This window comes from Sminthopsis crassicaudata, chromosome 3 (assembly GCF_048593235.1).
Source record: "Sminthopsis crassicaudata isolate SCR6 chromosome 3, ASM4859323v1, whole genome shotgun sequence".
Classification (NCBI taxonomy): Eukaryota; Metazoa; Chordata; class Mammalia; order Dasyuromorphia; family Dasyuridae; genus Sminthopsis; species Sminthopsis crassicaudata.
This window is the reverse complement of record NC_133619.1, coordinates 349,302,311-349,319,747: the sequence shown is the minus strand read 5'-3', so window position 1 is coordinate 349,319,747 and position 17,437 is coordinate 349,302,311. Positions and strand designations below refer to the sequence as shown.

At 33.5% G+C, this 17,437-nt stretch overlaps 1 protein-coding gene across 1 annotated transcript in view; it reads left to right on the top strand.

The window, feature by feature from the left end:
• Window positions 1–17,437, top strand: part of FAM168B (family with sequence similarity 168 member B) — a 43,426-nt gene that overhangs the window by 9,890 nt on the left and 16,099 nt on the right. Inside the window, exons 2-3 of the mRNA XM_074301695.1 lie at window positions 474–554; window positions 5,672–5,755. Coding sequence (XP_074157796.1) covers window positions 485–554; window positions 5,672–5,755 — 154 coding nt within the window. The 5' untranslated portion in view covers window positions 474–484. The remainder of the gene's footprint in view (window positions 1–473; window positions 555–5,671; window positions 5,756–17,437) is intronic.

Sequence of the window (17,437 nt, the reverse complement as noted above, 5' to 3'; positions counted from 1 at the left end):
AATTTTTCAACCTTATTTGCATAGCTTTGTGTTTCAGATTTTCCCCTCCCCCCTTCCTCTTTCCTAGGTGGCAAGCAATCCAATATATGTTATACATGTTAAAATATATGTTAAATCCATTATGTGTAAACATAATTTATACAATTCTCTTATTGCACAAGAAAAATCAGATCAAAAAGGAAAGAAAACAAAATGCAAATGAACATCAAAGAGTGAGAATGCTATGTTGTGATCCACACTCAGTTCCCACAGTCCTCTCTGGGTGTAGATGGCTCTTCATCACAAGATCATTGGAACTGGCATTAGTCATCTCCTTGTTGGACAGAATCACATTGAACTTAGTTTTAAAAACAAATGATAAAAATTGTTTTACAGGTAACTGGGAAAAAATAAAATATTAAATAGTATTTTAAAATACCTGTAGAAGAATCTGAGAACCAGGTTACCTGAAATTTATTTTCTTTTCTCTTCAGTTCTTGAAATCATGAATCCTGTTTATAGCCCTGGATCTTCAGGGGTTCCCTATGCAAATGCCAAAGGAATTGGTTATCCAGGTAAGTCATTGCAAAATATTATTGTTATTGAACTTAAAAAAAAATGTGGTTTTAGAAATAGATTAACAGTGTAAGGCCTATGTATTTACAAACATTGATCTTTATTATAGTCTGTGAGGGAGAGAAAAAAGTTTCAACATTAATTCAGATATTAGAATTAAGTTTATTAAGAAGTTAACTTTTTGGTTAGATAACAAGATTTTCCCCCCAAGGAAAAAGGGGGAAAAAAGGGTTGGTTTTTTTGTTTGTTTGTTTGTTTTTTGTACATTGTTTCTAAATTTTGTGGATCTGAAAAATAAGTATGACATGTCTAGATTTTTAATGACACAGTGTCTCATGCTATTCTTATGGAAAAGATGGGTAAGAATGCTATATATGGATGTAGAGATTAAGGGATTTCAGGGGTCCTATTTCTCATCTCTTGTTGCAAATTAAGAAACTGAAGTATGTCCAGAGAGTTGTCGAAAGACTGAAGTTTTTAAAAATAGCAGAGCTCAGGTTTGGAACCAGATCTGTCTCCATAGGTAGAGGTTTCTACTATATCTCAATTAGTTGAATTCAAAACTGGTTACAAGAGGAGTCATAAATGATTCATTGTCAACATGGAAAGAAAATGACCCAAGGATCTGTACTTTTTTTGTGTGTGTGTGTCCTTGATTTTATCATTGACTTGGAAGTAGTCATGGATAATATGGTTGTCATTTTTGCAAATGACACAAAGCTAAGAAGTAGTAATAGCTAACACCCTAGATGAAAACCACTATTTAAAAAGATCTTGGTAGCTTAGACCATTGGGCAAAATTGAGTAAAATGAAGTTTAATAGTGATAAATATTCATAAGTTTTAAAAAAAATCAATTTCACAAGAATAAGATGAGGTTGGATGAATAGATAACAGTTTCCCTAAAGAGTTGTATCTTAGTTTAATATGAATCAGCATTCTAATTCTACACCCAAGAAAGCCAGTGTAATTTTAGGCTGTGTTAACAGAGGTATAAGAAGGTGATAATCCAAATGTAGTATGTCCTGGAATGTTGGATTACATTTGACACTGTTGACCACTTTTCAGCCTGGATATTTTCTCTTTGAGTTTTTGGTATACTACTATACTTTGGTTCTCCTACCTATCCAGCTGCTGCTTTATAGTCTTTTTTGCTGGATCTTCATCCATGTCATTCCTACCCAGCTGTGGTTGTCCTCTAGGATTTTGTCCTGGGCCCTTTTCTTTTTTCTTTATTCTCTTAATTATTTATCTCATTAGCACCTATGGGTTCAGTTATTATCTGTCTAGGTGATCTGCACTTCCATATGTTCAAACTGAGACTGTTTCCTGGGTTCCTTTCTCATATCAACAACTATGTATGGACATTTTGAACTGGATACCCCCTAGGCATGTCAGATTCTATCAGTGTGGCCAAAACAAAACTCACTGTCTTCCTCCCAAACCTCTCTTCCAAACTGGTCTGTTACTGTTTATGTTTACTATTTTTGATAGTAATAGAAGAATCCATAGCCTCCATCAGGCCTCTTCTGTAGGAGTTTCTCAGTTCCCTGAGTTGCTAGTGCATTCCTTTTTAGGGTTATCTCACATCTACCCACTTATTCTCCCAGTTTTCCCCCCCTCCCCCCTCTTTTCTTTATTAGAATGGAAATCCCTTGCAAGCAAGGATTATTTTTTCATGTCCTCAATACTTAAAAAAAAAAAATGGTGTTTGGTACATATGTAATAAGCACTTAATTTATTCTCTTTTCTTTCTTTCTTTTTTTTTTTTTTTTTCCTGAGGTGGGGGGGGGGGCGCTAGGTGACTTGGGGCCAGGGTCACACAGCTAAGTATTAAGTGTCTGAGATTAGATTTAAACTCGGGTCCTCTTGAATTCAAGGCTGGTGCTCTATCCACTGCGCCACCTAGCTGCCCCCATAATAAGCACTTAATAAATACTTGACTGGTTGTGACTTTTACATTTTGGAAAAACACTGGCATACTTGAAAGTATATTAGAGGAAGGTAGCTAGGATGGTGAAAGGCCCCAAGTTCATGCCACATAGAAATTAATTGAAGTTACTAGAAACAGTTAATTTTTAGAAGAGAGTCTTTAAGAAAGAGAGTACATAAATATTTTAAGGGTTGGCATATTGAAAATGGGTTTGGTGTTGTGTTTGACCCCAAAGTGCAAAAAGAAGACTAAAAGGTAAATTCAGGGTTGAAGTAAGGGAAAACATCAGTTATAGTTATCTCAAAGTGGAAGGGGACTTTGTTGGTCAGTAATAGTTTCTTCCTTAATTGCAATCCCCAGGTAAAGACTGGATGGCCAATAGAAAGAATTGTTCAAGTATGAATTGGGTGAGATAGCTCTGAGGTTACTTGAAACTCTGAAATGTTGTGTAGTTAGTTCTGTTAAGGGGAGGAAGGAGGAAAAGTACTGAATAATAATAATAATAATAATAATAATAATAATAATAATAATAATAATAATAATAATAATAATAATAATGATAATTCATAGAATGCCTTATGATTTACAAAATAGTATAGTATTATGTATCATTTCATCCTCACAATAACCTTTTTAGGTAGATTTTTTAATAAATATTATCATCCCTACTTTGTATGGTTGAGAAAACTGAGATTTAGGGGTTAAGTGATTTGCTCAAGGTTGTATATCTGGTAAAATAGCTTAGAGTTGAAACATGACTTAAATAAATTCTCTGACTCTTCCTGTCACCCTAACAGTCTGCCTCCCCTATATAAAATAATTCTGAAAGTGTGGAGATTTTGGAAAGCATTTGAGTGAAGATAAAAGAAAGAAACAGAAGCAGTATTATTGCATGAATTTGTATTTATAAATTGCCTAACAAATAGGGATATAGTTGATACTTTCCTAATACAGATTACCAAACTGACACAGGGACAAGATTTTAGTAATAGAAGACTTCACTCTTTTATAGACCTGTTTTAAACCTTACTCTTCTTAAAACAGAGTACCTGATTAAATTATTAGCTTGTCTAATTCCATCTTCCATCTCCAAGAAGGTAGAGAAGGCAAAGAAATAAGTTGTTATTTTAGATTTAATTGTGATCAAGAAGAATTGGGTTAGTGATGTAATTGCCAGGATTTATATAGTACCTACGTTGTGCCAGGCACCATGATAAGTATTTAGAATCACATTTAATATTCATCATAAGGTCTCCAGGGGTCAAATAGTTAGTAATTGTCTGATACTTGATTTGAACTCACCTATTCTTGTATGGGCTCAGTACTCTATCCACTGGGCTACCTGCCTTCCCAGTTTTTTGCCATATCTATTGATTCTACCTCTGAAATATTTTCCAAATCCAAATCTTGCTACATTTCTGCTGGGTCTGCTGTAAATTAGACATTAATATTGGGCTTAGTTAGAGTCAAGAGAGTGAGTTCATGTTCTGGCACCAGCTGAAATTTAACTAGCTACATCATGAAGGGATGATCTCTTTGAGTCTCAGTTTCTCCATCTGAAACACAGGGATAATAACATTTGTACTTTCTCACAAAATAGTTTACTTTTAAAATAAGTAACTTTAAGCACTGTGTCAATATGGCTATGGATAATTATTATAATTACTATATTTCATCTATAGTAGCTTTCTAATTGATCTATCTGGCTAGCTTCCTTTTGGGGAGCATTCAGGGTCCTCTACAAACTTGTTTTGATTTGTCTTTCTAGTAGTTTCACTGTGTGCTTTAATGTGTTCTACAGTTTTCCAAAAAGGATTTCTGTACTTGATATTCCCTTTCCTGTCTTTGAGCATTCGTTCTCATCTTCTCATTGTATGTATCATTGATTTCAAGGAACTTTATCTTGTTCAACTCCCTTTTTAACTGATTAAGAAACTGAGGACCAGAGAGGGAGAGTGACTTTACTAAGGTCACACAGATAGTAAATGACAGAGCCAGCATTGCCTTGTCTTTAATCATGACCTTCTATTATGAAAAATAATCCCTCATGATTATTCATGTTTTATATCTTTTTACTATAAATCTTTAAGTCAAGGATTGTATCATTTCTATTTAAATCTACCCATTTTCTCATGTGATGTTTTAGGTAAAATAGGTGCTTTGTAAATATTGAATAACTCAAATTGAATTTTCTTCATTAAGCACAATGATCTAATTGGAAATAGCAGAATAAACTAAAAAAATGAGTTCAGTCTAATTATCTTTTCAACTGAAAGGAACAAAGAATTTTAAGGCTGCTATAAAATATATTGGAGAAACTGAAGAAAGGGAAAGTTGCCTGAAGGTTAGAGATTAACAAATGTTCTTATAAGAGAGTGAACTATAGAAACTGTAAACCCTTAAATTTGTTGTTGATCTCCAATAAAAATCTGAACTGTATTATTAAATATAAAACTTGTTGATATTTTAGAAGATAATGAGATCTGATTGAGTTTGTTAAAATTCAAGTCATTTGAAAGCTAATCCTATTTTTCTTTTCTTTTTTTCTTTTTTTTTTTTTTGATTAGAGTATTAGGATGCTATATACAGAAATCATCTTCATTTCATCCAGTTATTTGACAATGGCTTTGACAGTTTTGTTGTTGTGTTGGTTAAATTTGTCTGAATGATATTAGTTATGTAAATTTGAAACTTGCTGAACCACCAAATTCTAGCAATTTGTCATAAGTTTGTTAATCTTAAGAGATGACTTCAATGTCATAGTTTTGTTTTCAGCAGTCAACTGAACTTGGGATCTTTTCTTTGCCACTTTGAGAAAAATTTTGCCTGGATACTGAGGTTACATGAATTTCTTCAGGCTACATAGCTAATAAGATAGTAGAAGCAGGATCCAAACCTAGGTCTCCTGTCCTTAAAGCCATCTCTCTTTCCCCCTATACCATGTCACCTCTCATTTTTTTCAAAAGTTATATGTATTTAATCATGGACTTAAAGAGACATCCCTCTGAACATGGCCTATTACAAAAAAACAAACAAACAAAAAAAAAAACCCAAGACATTGCTAACATTTATGCTGACTTTACAAATGAGTCATTTAGTTTGGATGTGAATTTAAATACATGTGGCAATCCAAGTTGTAAAACTATTATCATGGAATAACCTTGGAAATTTTTTTCCTCCTCAGCTGGCTTCCCAATGGGCTATGCAGCGGCTGCTCCTGCCTATTCCCCTAATATGTATCCTGGAGCAAATCCAACTTTCCAAACAGGTATGCATACAGATGAATTGTTGTTAACGATTTTAAATAATGTGTATCATAGCTTAAGAAAGAATCGGGAGAGTAGGAAATTTTGAGAGACTGCTATATAAAATTAGAATTCATGTGTTCTTAATGTTGGCTTGATGTTAAATTTCAACCTAGTAACTGGAAACAACTTCAACTAGTTAGCATTTATATATAGTGCTTTTTTAGGTTTGCAGAATGCTTTATCAGATACTTTATTTTATCTAAACAACCCTGGGAAATGCTATCTTTATCTTCATTTTACAATTGAGGAAACTGAGACAGAGGGTAACTTGCCCACGATCACATAGCTAGTAAATGTTTGAGGCAGGATTTGAACTCTGGTTTCCTGACTTCAGGCTTAGCTGCTCTAACATTGAAACTAAATAGAAATATTATCACATTTACATGCATAAACTGTTGGCCTTTGACTTTTGGATTGGTATATCATCTTGTAATCTGGAGTATTCTATTGTAAAAACAGGTTGGTTTAGGTTATAAAGTTTTATTTTCCATATCTTCTTTCTGCTTTAAAAATGTTTCAGATTTAATAAATTTGCATTGTAACTGAAGACTTGTTCATTGTATGTATAATCTTCTTGGGTCATAGCATTTTAATCATAAAGCTATTCCTGAGTAGCATATTTTCCTTGTTGTATACATATTTTCTCTGTTTTAACCAAAGTACATTTTATCTGTCCAACTTAAAAAAGAAACAAAACTCAATTATGCCATTTACCACCTTTCCCTTGTTATAACAAAAGCTTCTTGAATTCTGTTGTACTTTTGTCTTTTATGTCCACATTACTTAACACAATGCCTGGCAAAGATAGCTAAGATGCTTTTACACATACTTGTTAGCAAATTGATTTTGATCCCAGCTGTTTCCTTGATTATTGGTGTGGATAAGATTATCTTCTCTCCTTTCCTTTATTCCCTTCATCCCCACCTCTGATATCCATATTTTCGCTATCTATCAGGGCCCTCAAATCCAGGCTAATCTCTCTTTTATGAACATTTCTATCTCCTCATATATCATAAGATTTCATTACTTATTTATTGAACCTATAATTGAACTAAAATTCATATTTTGATAGAGAATAAACTTCTTCAGGATAGGAAGTGCTTTTTTTTCTGTGTATCCCTGGCATATTTATCCCTTAATAAATGTTTGTTGGTAAATTTCTTGTTTGTGTTCTCCCCACGACTTCTTTTATGTATTTGTATTGTCTTTGAAATTAAATTGTGATCATTCTGAGGGCAGATAGTATCTTTATGTTCTTTGTCTAAGGCCCTATTCAGGTTACTGATGTGATGGAAGTGATGTGAAGGTGGAAAAGGAGGAAGAAAAACAGGAAAAAGAATAATATATCAGCATGTAAGCTTCAGATAGTCTTGACAGAGGAGGTTAAAAAGAGCTATCTAAAGTAAGCATCATATAGTATTGACAGAGGAGATTAATAAGAGCTATCTAAAAGAGAATAGCCTAGAACTTCAGTCCCATGGGGGAAGAATAAATAATTAGCTGTTCTGTGCCTCTGTGGCTCTGAATTAGGATCTTCCTAATTCATGTTTCTGGTAGAGGAGCTAAAAGCAACCACTTGGACTTTTTGTTTTTGGAAGCCTTAGTATATCATCCTGAAAATGCAGATAGGAATGAACTATATGTCTTTCTAGATAGCTGTCTAGATATGGATCTCTATCTAGACACATCTATATCTAGATTGCTAGATATAATTAATATCTTGAGGACATCTATCTAGATAGCTATGTAGATAGAAGTTTAGATATAGATATAAGTATACATACACGTATATATGTATGTGTGTATACACATTAAAGATATATAAAAATATGTATACATATATAGTTAAGTAGCTGTGAATAGTTATTATCATCTATCTCTTTTTGTCAATATTTAGTTTGAACATATAGTCTATTGATAACAGATAAATAGATGATTTGTTTAACTTTCCATTGCTTTCAATCCTGCATTATAGGAAACCACAGAATTTTAATCTTCAGATGTTTAAAGTTACTTTAGCTTTCTTCATTTTTTTTTTTTCCTGGCTAAATATTCCTAGTTTTTTCAATTGTTCCTTGGTTCTTCCCCATCCTAGTTGTCCTCTTCTCTGCATGTTTCAACTTCAAGGATGTTATTCCCCTCATTAGGCATAACATTTCAAATGTTTAATTAGGGCAAATACAGTGAGATATCAATTCTCTTGTTAATATAGTCTTGAGAGCACCTTTTTTTGACCACCACTGTCATTTTCCTGACTAGTTTTGAGTATATTATCTCATAAACATCACTCTGCCATTCCAGGATCTTTTTTGCATCCCAAATTTGTCTTGTATTAGATATTTACCTCTTAGCTTCATGTAATACAAAAATCAAATTAGATATCTATATTACAATTAATTTAATTTACTGAAATTTAATATTCTATCTATATGGCTTTACTCTGGTCCTGTGGCAGTCCTGATTTTGGAAAATCACTTTCTTTTTTGAACTGATTTCTGTGTTCTGTTTTTAAAATAATGTTTTTGAATGCATAAAGTGAAAAGAATTACAAAGGAAACAATTATGTTGAAATAGTTATAAAATTAATTAAAAAAAAAACAAACTTGTAAATTCCAGATTAAGAACCTCTGCTCAAAAAAAAAAAAAAAAAAAAAAAAAGGCCAAGTTCACAGAAAACTATTCTTACTAGTTAACATTTTTTTGGGGGTGGGGATGTTAATAGCCTAACATGACTTTTTCTAGTCTGATTTGCCATTAAAAAAAAAAAAAAACAGTCTAAAAATAGAGAGATTTTCTAGACGGTGTAGAGAACCCCAGATAGTGGGAGAATTCTGGGAAAGGTATACTTGCAACAAGGACAGCAGGGTGCTTACAGTTAAGCACTTAACTCAGTGTGATCAGTGTGATTGATGAGATAATGGTTCTCTAGTTCACATATACTTAGTGTGATATAATGATGTAATCACTCTAGTTAGCACATTAATGGTTCTAGAATTGGCACATGCTCAGTGTGCTGTAATGATGTGATTCTACTAAGATATTTAAGGGCTGAGAGGACTTGAAATAAAGAAGATTCCAGACTCCATCTTTGACCATCCTCATGGTGGCTCTTCTGCCTCCTTCACTAAGACCAAGGCTCATCCAGAGATCCTCTAGAAAGCTAGTCCAGACACTACAAGACTGTTTCACACTGACTAAGCTTTCAGTTTATGTTTATAACAATAGAATAAGATTTACATTATTAGTGGTTTTTAAAAAAATGAGTTTTATGGTCTTGTGTAGTAATGTTGTAAAGATAAATTCATAGATGGGAAAAGGGTAATCATTTTAACAGTAAGATGTCAGACTTTGAGTGGTATCCCTGTTAGCTGAGTAAGCTCACTGGACTTGGAGTTAGTAATTCCATCTTAGGTATATATTAACAGTATGACCCTGGGCAAGACCTTCACCTTTCTTAATCTCAATTTCCTTATTTGTAAAATGGGTATGATAGTAGCATATATTTAACAGGATTATAAGAATCAAATGTCAAAGTATTATATAGATACTAGCTATCATCATCACTATTGTATTCCATGTATTTGTCATGAATGGATGGTTAAAAGCATCTCTAGTTTTGAAGGGGATAGATTGGAGGAGTGGTTCACAGAAGTTGTTCGTTTATTTGGGAATGCTGCCTATAAAGTTAATACCACAGAGTGATGTCATATGGTAGAATTAATACTTCCTAGTACCACATTTGGAACATTAGTTTGCATAGGAAATTTTCTAATTGACACAGATAAATTTCCAATTATTTGTTCTACTCTACCTCTTGAAGGCTTAGCCAGGACAGTCCTCTCTTTACATTTCATTGGCTTTTGCCATCTGTGTTTTAAATAGAATTCTTTTACTTAAAAACTCAAGTCTTATGTTATAAATTTGGTTGTCTCAGGTAATAATAGTAGGTATCTATTTTTTAAAATTTAATTTTAATTTTGAAATTTTTGGTAATAGGTAATCTGATAGTATAGACCAACAGAGAGTTCCTTTGTTCATTCATATGCTAATTATTTATTATAATTAATGTGCTAAATGCTCTAAGAAAGTTATTTTCTTCTATCTGATTCTTACAACAAAGTCTAGTTTGCATTTCTCAAGTTTTTTAAAAAAATAAGAAAAACAAGTACTATAAAATAGTTGATTAATACATGATTGTATGTATTTTAAAAGCAAAAAGTTAATCAGGTCATTTTGAAAGTAGATCTTTCTTTGGTTTTAAGTGTTTTATAAATATCACTAAAAGCATTAGTAACTAGTGATGAGCATCTATTGTATATATTGCTCATGTCAGTAGGGAAAAGAGGAGAGAAATAAGAATAAAATAAATGCCCTCAAAAATTTTTTAAGGAGAGAGAGGAAACATGTACACATAAAAATTACTTATATGTAAAACAAAATTTTATATAGAATGTACATGTACACATTATATAAAAACAACTGGTAAAACACTTGGAAAGTAATGCCAGCAAGTTCAAGTTGATGTAACGAATATTTGAAGATTCTCATTAGCAATCGCTTGTACGTTATGATATATTTGGGTAGCATAAAGAAGAAAGGAAAAGTATATATACTATTATAGAGTAAAATAAAATGTTCTATGTCTTTGATACAAAGATGATATGACAGATTTTTTTTTTTTATTGCAGAACAGTTTTAAAAACTAAGAAAGTGAGCTTTTCACGCAACATCTAAAATATTTCATTAGAATTTTTATATTTAATTTAATTTTTTAATCTGGATCATAAGTAGTCTAGGTTTCAAGTAAGTAATATTGATAGCAGGTATTTATAGAACTTTAGCATTTCTAGAGCACTTTATTGCACTGTCTCATTTGATTACTTTCAACAAGCCCAGGAGTCAGGAGCTATTACTATCAACATTTTATTGATGAACAAACTGAAGTTCAGAAAGTATCACCGACTTACCCAGGGTAATATACCTGATAAGCCTTAGAGGCTAGTTTAAGATCAATTCTTCCTGATAGCAAATTTAGTACTTTAGGTCATGCTATAGTGAATACTCTGTCAAAAAGGCATTTATTAAATATTTTCTAAATGCCAAGCATGATGTTGAAATGCTAAGAGTAATAGGAAAAGTAAATAAGAAATTATCAAGATAACAGAATAAATTATGAGACTATAGGTCAGTGGTCCTCAAACTTTTTAAATAGGGGGCCAGTTCACTGTCCCTCAGACTGTGGGAGGGCTGGACTATAGTAAAAACAAAAACTCACACTCTGTCTCCACCCCTCCACCCATTTGCCATAACCCAGCAGGCCGCATAAATGTCCTTAGTGGGGCGCATCTGGCCTGTGGGCCATAGTTTGAGAATCTCTGCTATAGGCATATTAACGCACTTTTGGTGAAGCTGTGACTTGCTTCAACCATACTAGTATTCAGAATAGGAAAGCCATTAATTTGCACATTAGCCTGAGATCCAGAATTAAACATAGATTCCAAATTGGTCAAAGATAGAAGGAAAGATCTAATATTTGCAAAATGTATTTAGAGCAATTCTGTATTGTAAAATGGGAAGAACAGTAGTTGTCTATCACTTAAGGAATGGCTGAACAAATTTTGTGACATAACACCAATTATATTGCACTATAAAAAATGATGCAGCTAGGTAGTACAGTAGATAGAATACCAGGCCTAGAGTCAGGAAAATCTGAATTTAAATCCATTCTCAGACACTAACTGTGATCCTGTTTAAGTCGCTGATTGCCTCAGTTTTCCTCATCCTCATGTGCTAGAGAAGAAAATGTCAAACTATTCCAGTATCTCTACCAAGAAAATCCCACATGGGATCACATTGTCAGACATGACCGAAATGACTAAAAAACTATGAGGAATAATGCATGTGAAGAATTCAAAAGTCATTGTAAAGGACCTCTATGAACTGATGCAGAATGAATCCAGAGTAAAATTTATGGAAAGACCACAATAACGTAAATAAAAACATTGAAAGACTTTGAAGTTTGAATAATAACCAGTCACGAGTGATAGGGGTTTGTAGTTACTTTTTTCTTGGCAGAGAAATGCTGTAGTTAGATGCAGAAGAAGATGTACATTGTTAGACATGGATATTTATTCATATATGCAAGTTTGCCCTGTTGTAACCAAGATTTATAGAGAATTCATATATGTATATAGGATCAAGAGCCATTCCTCAATAGGATATGAACAAATAAATTTAAGATGAAATATAGATGACACAAAATAGGTACCTTTTGATTGAGGAATAACTAGACAAATTGTGGTATATAAATATAAGGAAACAAGGAATGGAACCTGTGGTTTCATTGGTACAAGGACTTGTGGTAAGGAATCTCTTACCAGTGTAAGTTGGCATCTTCTCTGCAGTTTATTTTCTTGGAGAATGGCCTGAACCATTGAGAGGTTAAACAACTGTTCAGAATCACATAGCTTATATGTGTCAGAAGAGGAACTTGAGCACAAGCCTTTTTGGTTTTGAGTTAGGCTCTCTATCCATTACTTCATGCTGCATATGAAGTATTTTTTGTGTCTTAAGTATAAATATGAAGAATTTATAGAATCTTTGGAAGACTCATGAGTTGGTACAGAATGAAGTAAGCAAAATACCACTAATGGGCTGCTGTATTCAGGAATGAGAGGGTATGGGTTTAGATCATGACTGACTTACTCACGCTAGTCAGTGGACCTCAGTTTTCTCATAAAGAATGAGGGATTTGAATTTGATGACCTCTGAGTTCTTTTTGTGCTCCAAATCTGTGATTCCTTCGTCTCTCACCTTTCTTCCTCAAGAAAAAAAAAAAAAGATTCTAGCAAATGGATTTAAAATTGTGGCAGTTTAAGAGAACTTATAAATTAAAAGAACATAAAGTTTCTGACATCCTAAATACATAGTTAGTCCCACAGCAGATTCATTTTCCTTTCATAGTTAATGGAACTACCTTTGTTGCCTTGGTGAATAATTGTAGGATATTGAGAATTATAGATTTGCTATTCCTGAAAAGGCACTAAGATCACTTGCATATTTATAATTTAGTTCCCATGAACATAAATGAGAATATATTTTAAGTAGAAAAGAGCACAAGCTTAATAAAATAGGAGAGCCTTCCCAGAGTATACAACTCCTTTCTTACCACACCCAATAAACACAAAAAGTGAATCAGATTTCATCAGTAGCAACAAAGACATTGAGTAGAAAAGTAAAAGAATCCATCATAAGGAAAAAATATAGAGGAAATAATTATGGCTTCAGCCTTCCCTCCTTTTTACCTTTCCATCCCTACTTCCAGCCTTCCTTTCACAAAACCTTTGGTGCATAAGGGGTGATGCCATATTCCTAGGGTCATTTCAGTATCAGGCATCGTTTTGGGGATCTTATATTTTTGGTCTTAATCATTGAGCAGAAATATTGCAAGCAGATAGCAGAGTACAGTTCTAGGTAACCCCTAGAACATCATTAGAAAAATAACTTAATCCAATTCTTTTTGTATAGCAAAATAACTGTTTGGACATGTATACATATATTGTATTTGAATTATACTTTAACATATTTAACATGTATTGGTCAACCTGCCATCTGGGGAAAGGGGGGGGGGGAAGGAGGGGAAAAGTTGGAACAAAAGGTTTTGCAATTGTCAATGCTGAAAAATTACCCATGCATAAAATGTTTGTAGAAATTAATTAAATAAGTTTAAGAAATAAATTTATTTTGCTCAGAAATAGCCTAGTCACACTTCAGAAATGGCAAATCAAAAAACAGGTCTTCCATACAGCTAATTGAAAACCCTTAGCATTCAAAGACAATCAGAAAAGACCTGATTTTCTGAAAAGCAAAGAATAGGTTATACTCCCAAATACTTCTAACCTGCAAAGCTGAGACTAATTCTCCAAGAAAATAATTATGCAGTATGGAAAAAAGGAAGAATGATTGAATGACTCTTTCATTCACAAGTACCTAGGGTTGAGCAGAATGTTAATTATACAGACTGAACAAATACATGAAAGTGAAACACATTTAGGTTCCAGTGAGTGACTATGAAATGAAATATAATGTATATTTTTGTATGGTTAGAGATAAATAAAGCCTTCATTGAAGGATGAGAAGCCATTTTCTTTGTCTTTGTCTAAAACTCATAATCTTAAAGGCATTGAGAAAAGAAAAGAAGCACCAATGGCCCAAAAAGTGAAATTTTTAAAATATGAAAACTTAGGAAGAGATATTTTAAAAAATATTAATTCTCTCATTACTAAATCTTTTGGTGATGGAATAATAGAGAGGAATTCTTTGGCCAGGGCTGAGTGTTTAAGGGAAGACTGGAAGGAAAAGTGAATGGGAAGAGACTTCCATTTTGCCAATATTCCCTTGTTTTGGGGTATGGCCAGAAAACAATTGTTGGGGGGTGGGAAACTCAGTTAGGTCTTCATCCTAATGAATCGGACAAACTCAGGAAATCAAGGTAGGAAAAAAAAAAGTTATTATAACATGCAATGTGTATGTGTTGTAAAGACTTGACCTGTAAAAGATCATTGGAGCTTTCATCCCTTGTGGCCAGATCCTGGCTCTGAGTCTAACTCTTGAATAGTAGTTGATGAATTCCAAAGGGTAACAATCTACAATCCCGCCTACTACCAGTTTGATGTTGGAACTCCATTTGAGGAAGTGCTTGAGACCATTTTAACTATTTTCCAAAGAGTTTTAAAGTTTTTATTTAGTCATTCGAGTCCCCTTGATGATTATGGGTGATAAAGGGATATGTAAGTTCAGGTTTATCTCAAAACACTTGAAAAACTATATAGTTATTTATGTGGTAAAGAATGATTCTTAGTTACAGTCAATAGTATTTTGTTATTTCATTAAAGTCAATCTGCAGATCTTCAAATGGTAGGCTTGCCTATTTTCTCCACTTTTGTCAGTTTCTTCCAGGAAAATATGTCCCTAGAGAAATGGCAGACTTCAAGATTTTATTTGGCGTCTGTATAAATGTTTACTTGAAAGTCCTTTGGCCAACAGTGCTCTCAACTTGACCTCTTGTGTCCCCCACTTTGCTGGACATTGCTGCTGCCTACTCAGTAGCTGTTGGAGACATAACTGCTTCTCTAATCACCTTGTTCCATTTTTTTTGCAACAGAGGAGCCATCCATGAACATTGTGAATGATTATTCCATTCCTCCAATGGAATATCTATGAGGTTAGGGTGTAGATTCCTATGGCTTCAATATCTCCATTCCTGTATGATCCCTCAGCATCCTTCAGAAGTTCAGAAAGGAGAGTAGCTGGATTTAAGATATTACAACACCAAATGGACAAATTGGGATCAGATAAGAGGCTTAGTAAACAACCATCTGCTGGTGGGAGAAGATATGAATATTAGGTTGGAGTAAAATGGGTGCAACACTGAGACACATAAATAGTTAATGAGTAGCTAAGCGCAAGGGGTTATGTTCTCTTAACCAGTTTAAGAGGCCATGAAGGCCTAAAGGCACTACAGCGCTTCACACCATCAGATTATGTTGGCATAAATAATAACCAGTGAATTAGTAATCAGAAAATTCTTCATAGGATTCTGTTTCTGGGAAAGGATTCCTGATGAATCTCCTCACTCTTCATGTACAATAAGGAAAAAAGGCTTGTCATAATTTGGCAATCTCATAAGAACTCAATATTTAACAATTTCTAGGAAAATTGGAAAATAGTATGGCAGAAACTAGGCATTTCACACCATATACTAAGATAAAGTTGAAACAGGTTCATGATTTAGATATTAAAAAAAGATACTGCAAGTAAATTAGGAGAGCAGGCGATAGTCTCTCAGATCTTTAGAGAAGGAAGATGTATGGCTAAGGAAGAACTAGAGAACATTATGAAATGCAAAATCGATAATTTTGATTACATTAAATTAAAAGGGGTTTGCATAAACAAAACTAATGCAACCAGTAGTAAAAGAGAAGCAGAAAACCAGGGAAATTTTTTTATAGCTAGTGTTTCTTAGTTTTCTTTTTTCTTTTCTTTTTTATCTTTTCTTTTTTTTTTTTTTTTTTTTTTTTTTTTATTATAGCTTTTAATTTACCAGATATATGCATGGGTAATTTTACAGCATTGACAATTGCCAAACTTTTTGTTCCAATTTTTCCCCTCCTTCTCCCCACCCCCTCTCTCTGATGGTAGGTTGACCAATACATGTTAAATATGTTAAAGTATAACTTAAATACAATATATGTATACATGTCCAAACAGTTATTTTGCTGTACAAAAAAGAGTTGGACTTTGAAATAGTGTACAATTAGCCTGTGAAGGAAATCAAAAATGCAGGCAGACAAAAATAGAGGGATTGGGAATTCTATGTAGTGGTTCATAGTCATCCCCCAGAGTTCTTTTGCTGGGTGTAGCTGGTTCAATTTATTACTGCTCTATTGGAACTGATTGGTTCATCTCATTGTTGAAGATGGCCACATCCATCAGAATACATCCTCATACAGTATCCTTGTTGAAGTGTATAATGATCTCCTAGTCCTGCTCATTTCACTCAGCATCAGTTCATGTAAGTCTCTCCAGGCTTTTCTGAAATCATCCTGTTGGTCGTTTCTTACAGAACAATAATATTCCATAATATTCATATACCACAATTTATTCAGCCATTCTCCAATTGATGGGCATCCACTCAATTTCCAGTTTCTGACCACTACAAATAGGGCTGCCACAAACATTCCTACACATACAGGTCTCTTTCCTTTCTTTAAAATCTCTTTGGGATATAAGCTCAGTAGTAACACTGCTGGATCAAAGAGGTATGCACCATTTGAAAACTTTTGGAGCATAGATCCAAATTGCTCTCCAGAATGGTTGGATGTATTCACAATTCCACCAGCAATGTATCAGTGTCCCTGTTTTCCCACATCCCCTCCAACATTCCACATTATCTTTTTCTGTCATTCTAGTCAATCTGACAGTTGTGTAGTGGTATCTCAGAGTTGTCTTTTTAATTCCCCTGTAGGAGGATATTTTTTTTTGTTTGTTTGTTTAATTTTTATTTTATAATTATAACTTTTTTTTTTGACAGTACATATGCATGGGTAATTTTTTACAACATATTCCCTTGCACTTACTTCTGTTCAGATTTTTTCCCTTCCTCCCCCAATCCCCTCCCCCAGATGGCAAGCAGTCTTATACATGTTAAATATATTACAATATATTCTAGATACAGTATATGTGTGTAGAACCGAATTTCTTGTTGCACAGGAAGAATTGGATTCAGAAGGTAAAAATAACAGTTTACACTCATTTCCCAGTGTTCCTTTTCTGGATGTAGCTGATTCTGTCCATCATTAATCAATTGGAATTGGATTAGCTCTTCTCTATGTTGAAGATATCCACTTCCATCAGCATACATCCTTGTACAGTATCATTGTTGAACTGTATAATGATCTTCTGGTTCTGCTCGTTTCACTTAGCATCAGTTGATGTAAGTCTCTCCAAGCCTCTCTGTATTTCTCATGTTGGTCATTTCTTACAGAACAATAATATTCCATAACATTCATATACCATAATTTACCCAACCATTCTCCAATTGATGGACATCCATTCATCTTCCAGCTTCTAGCCACTATGAA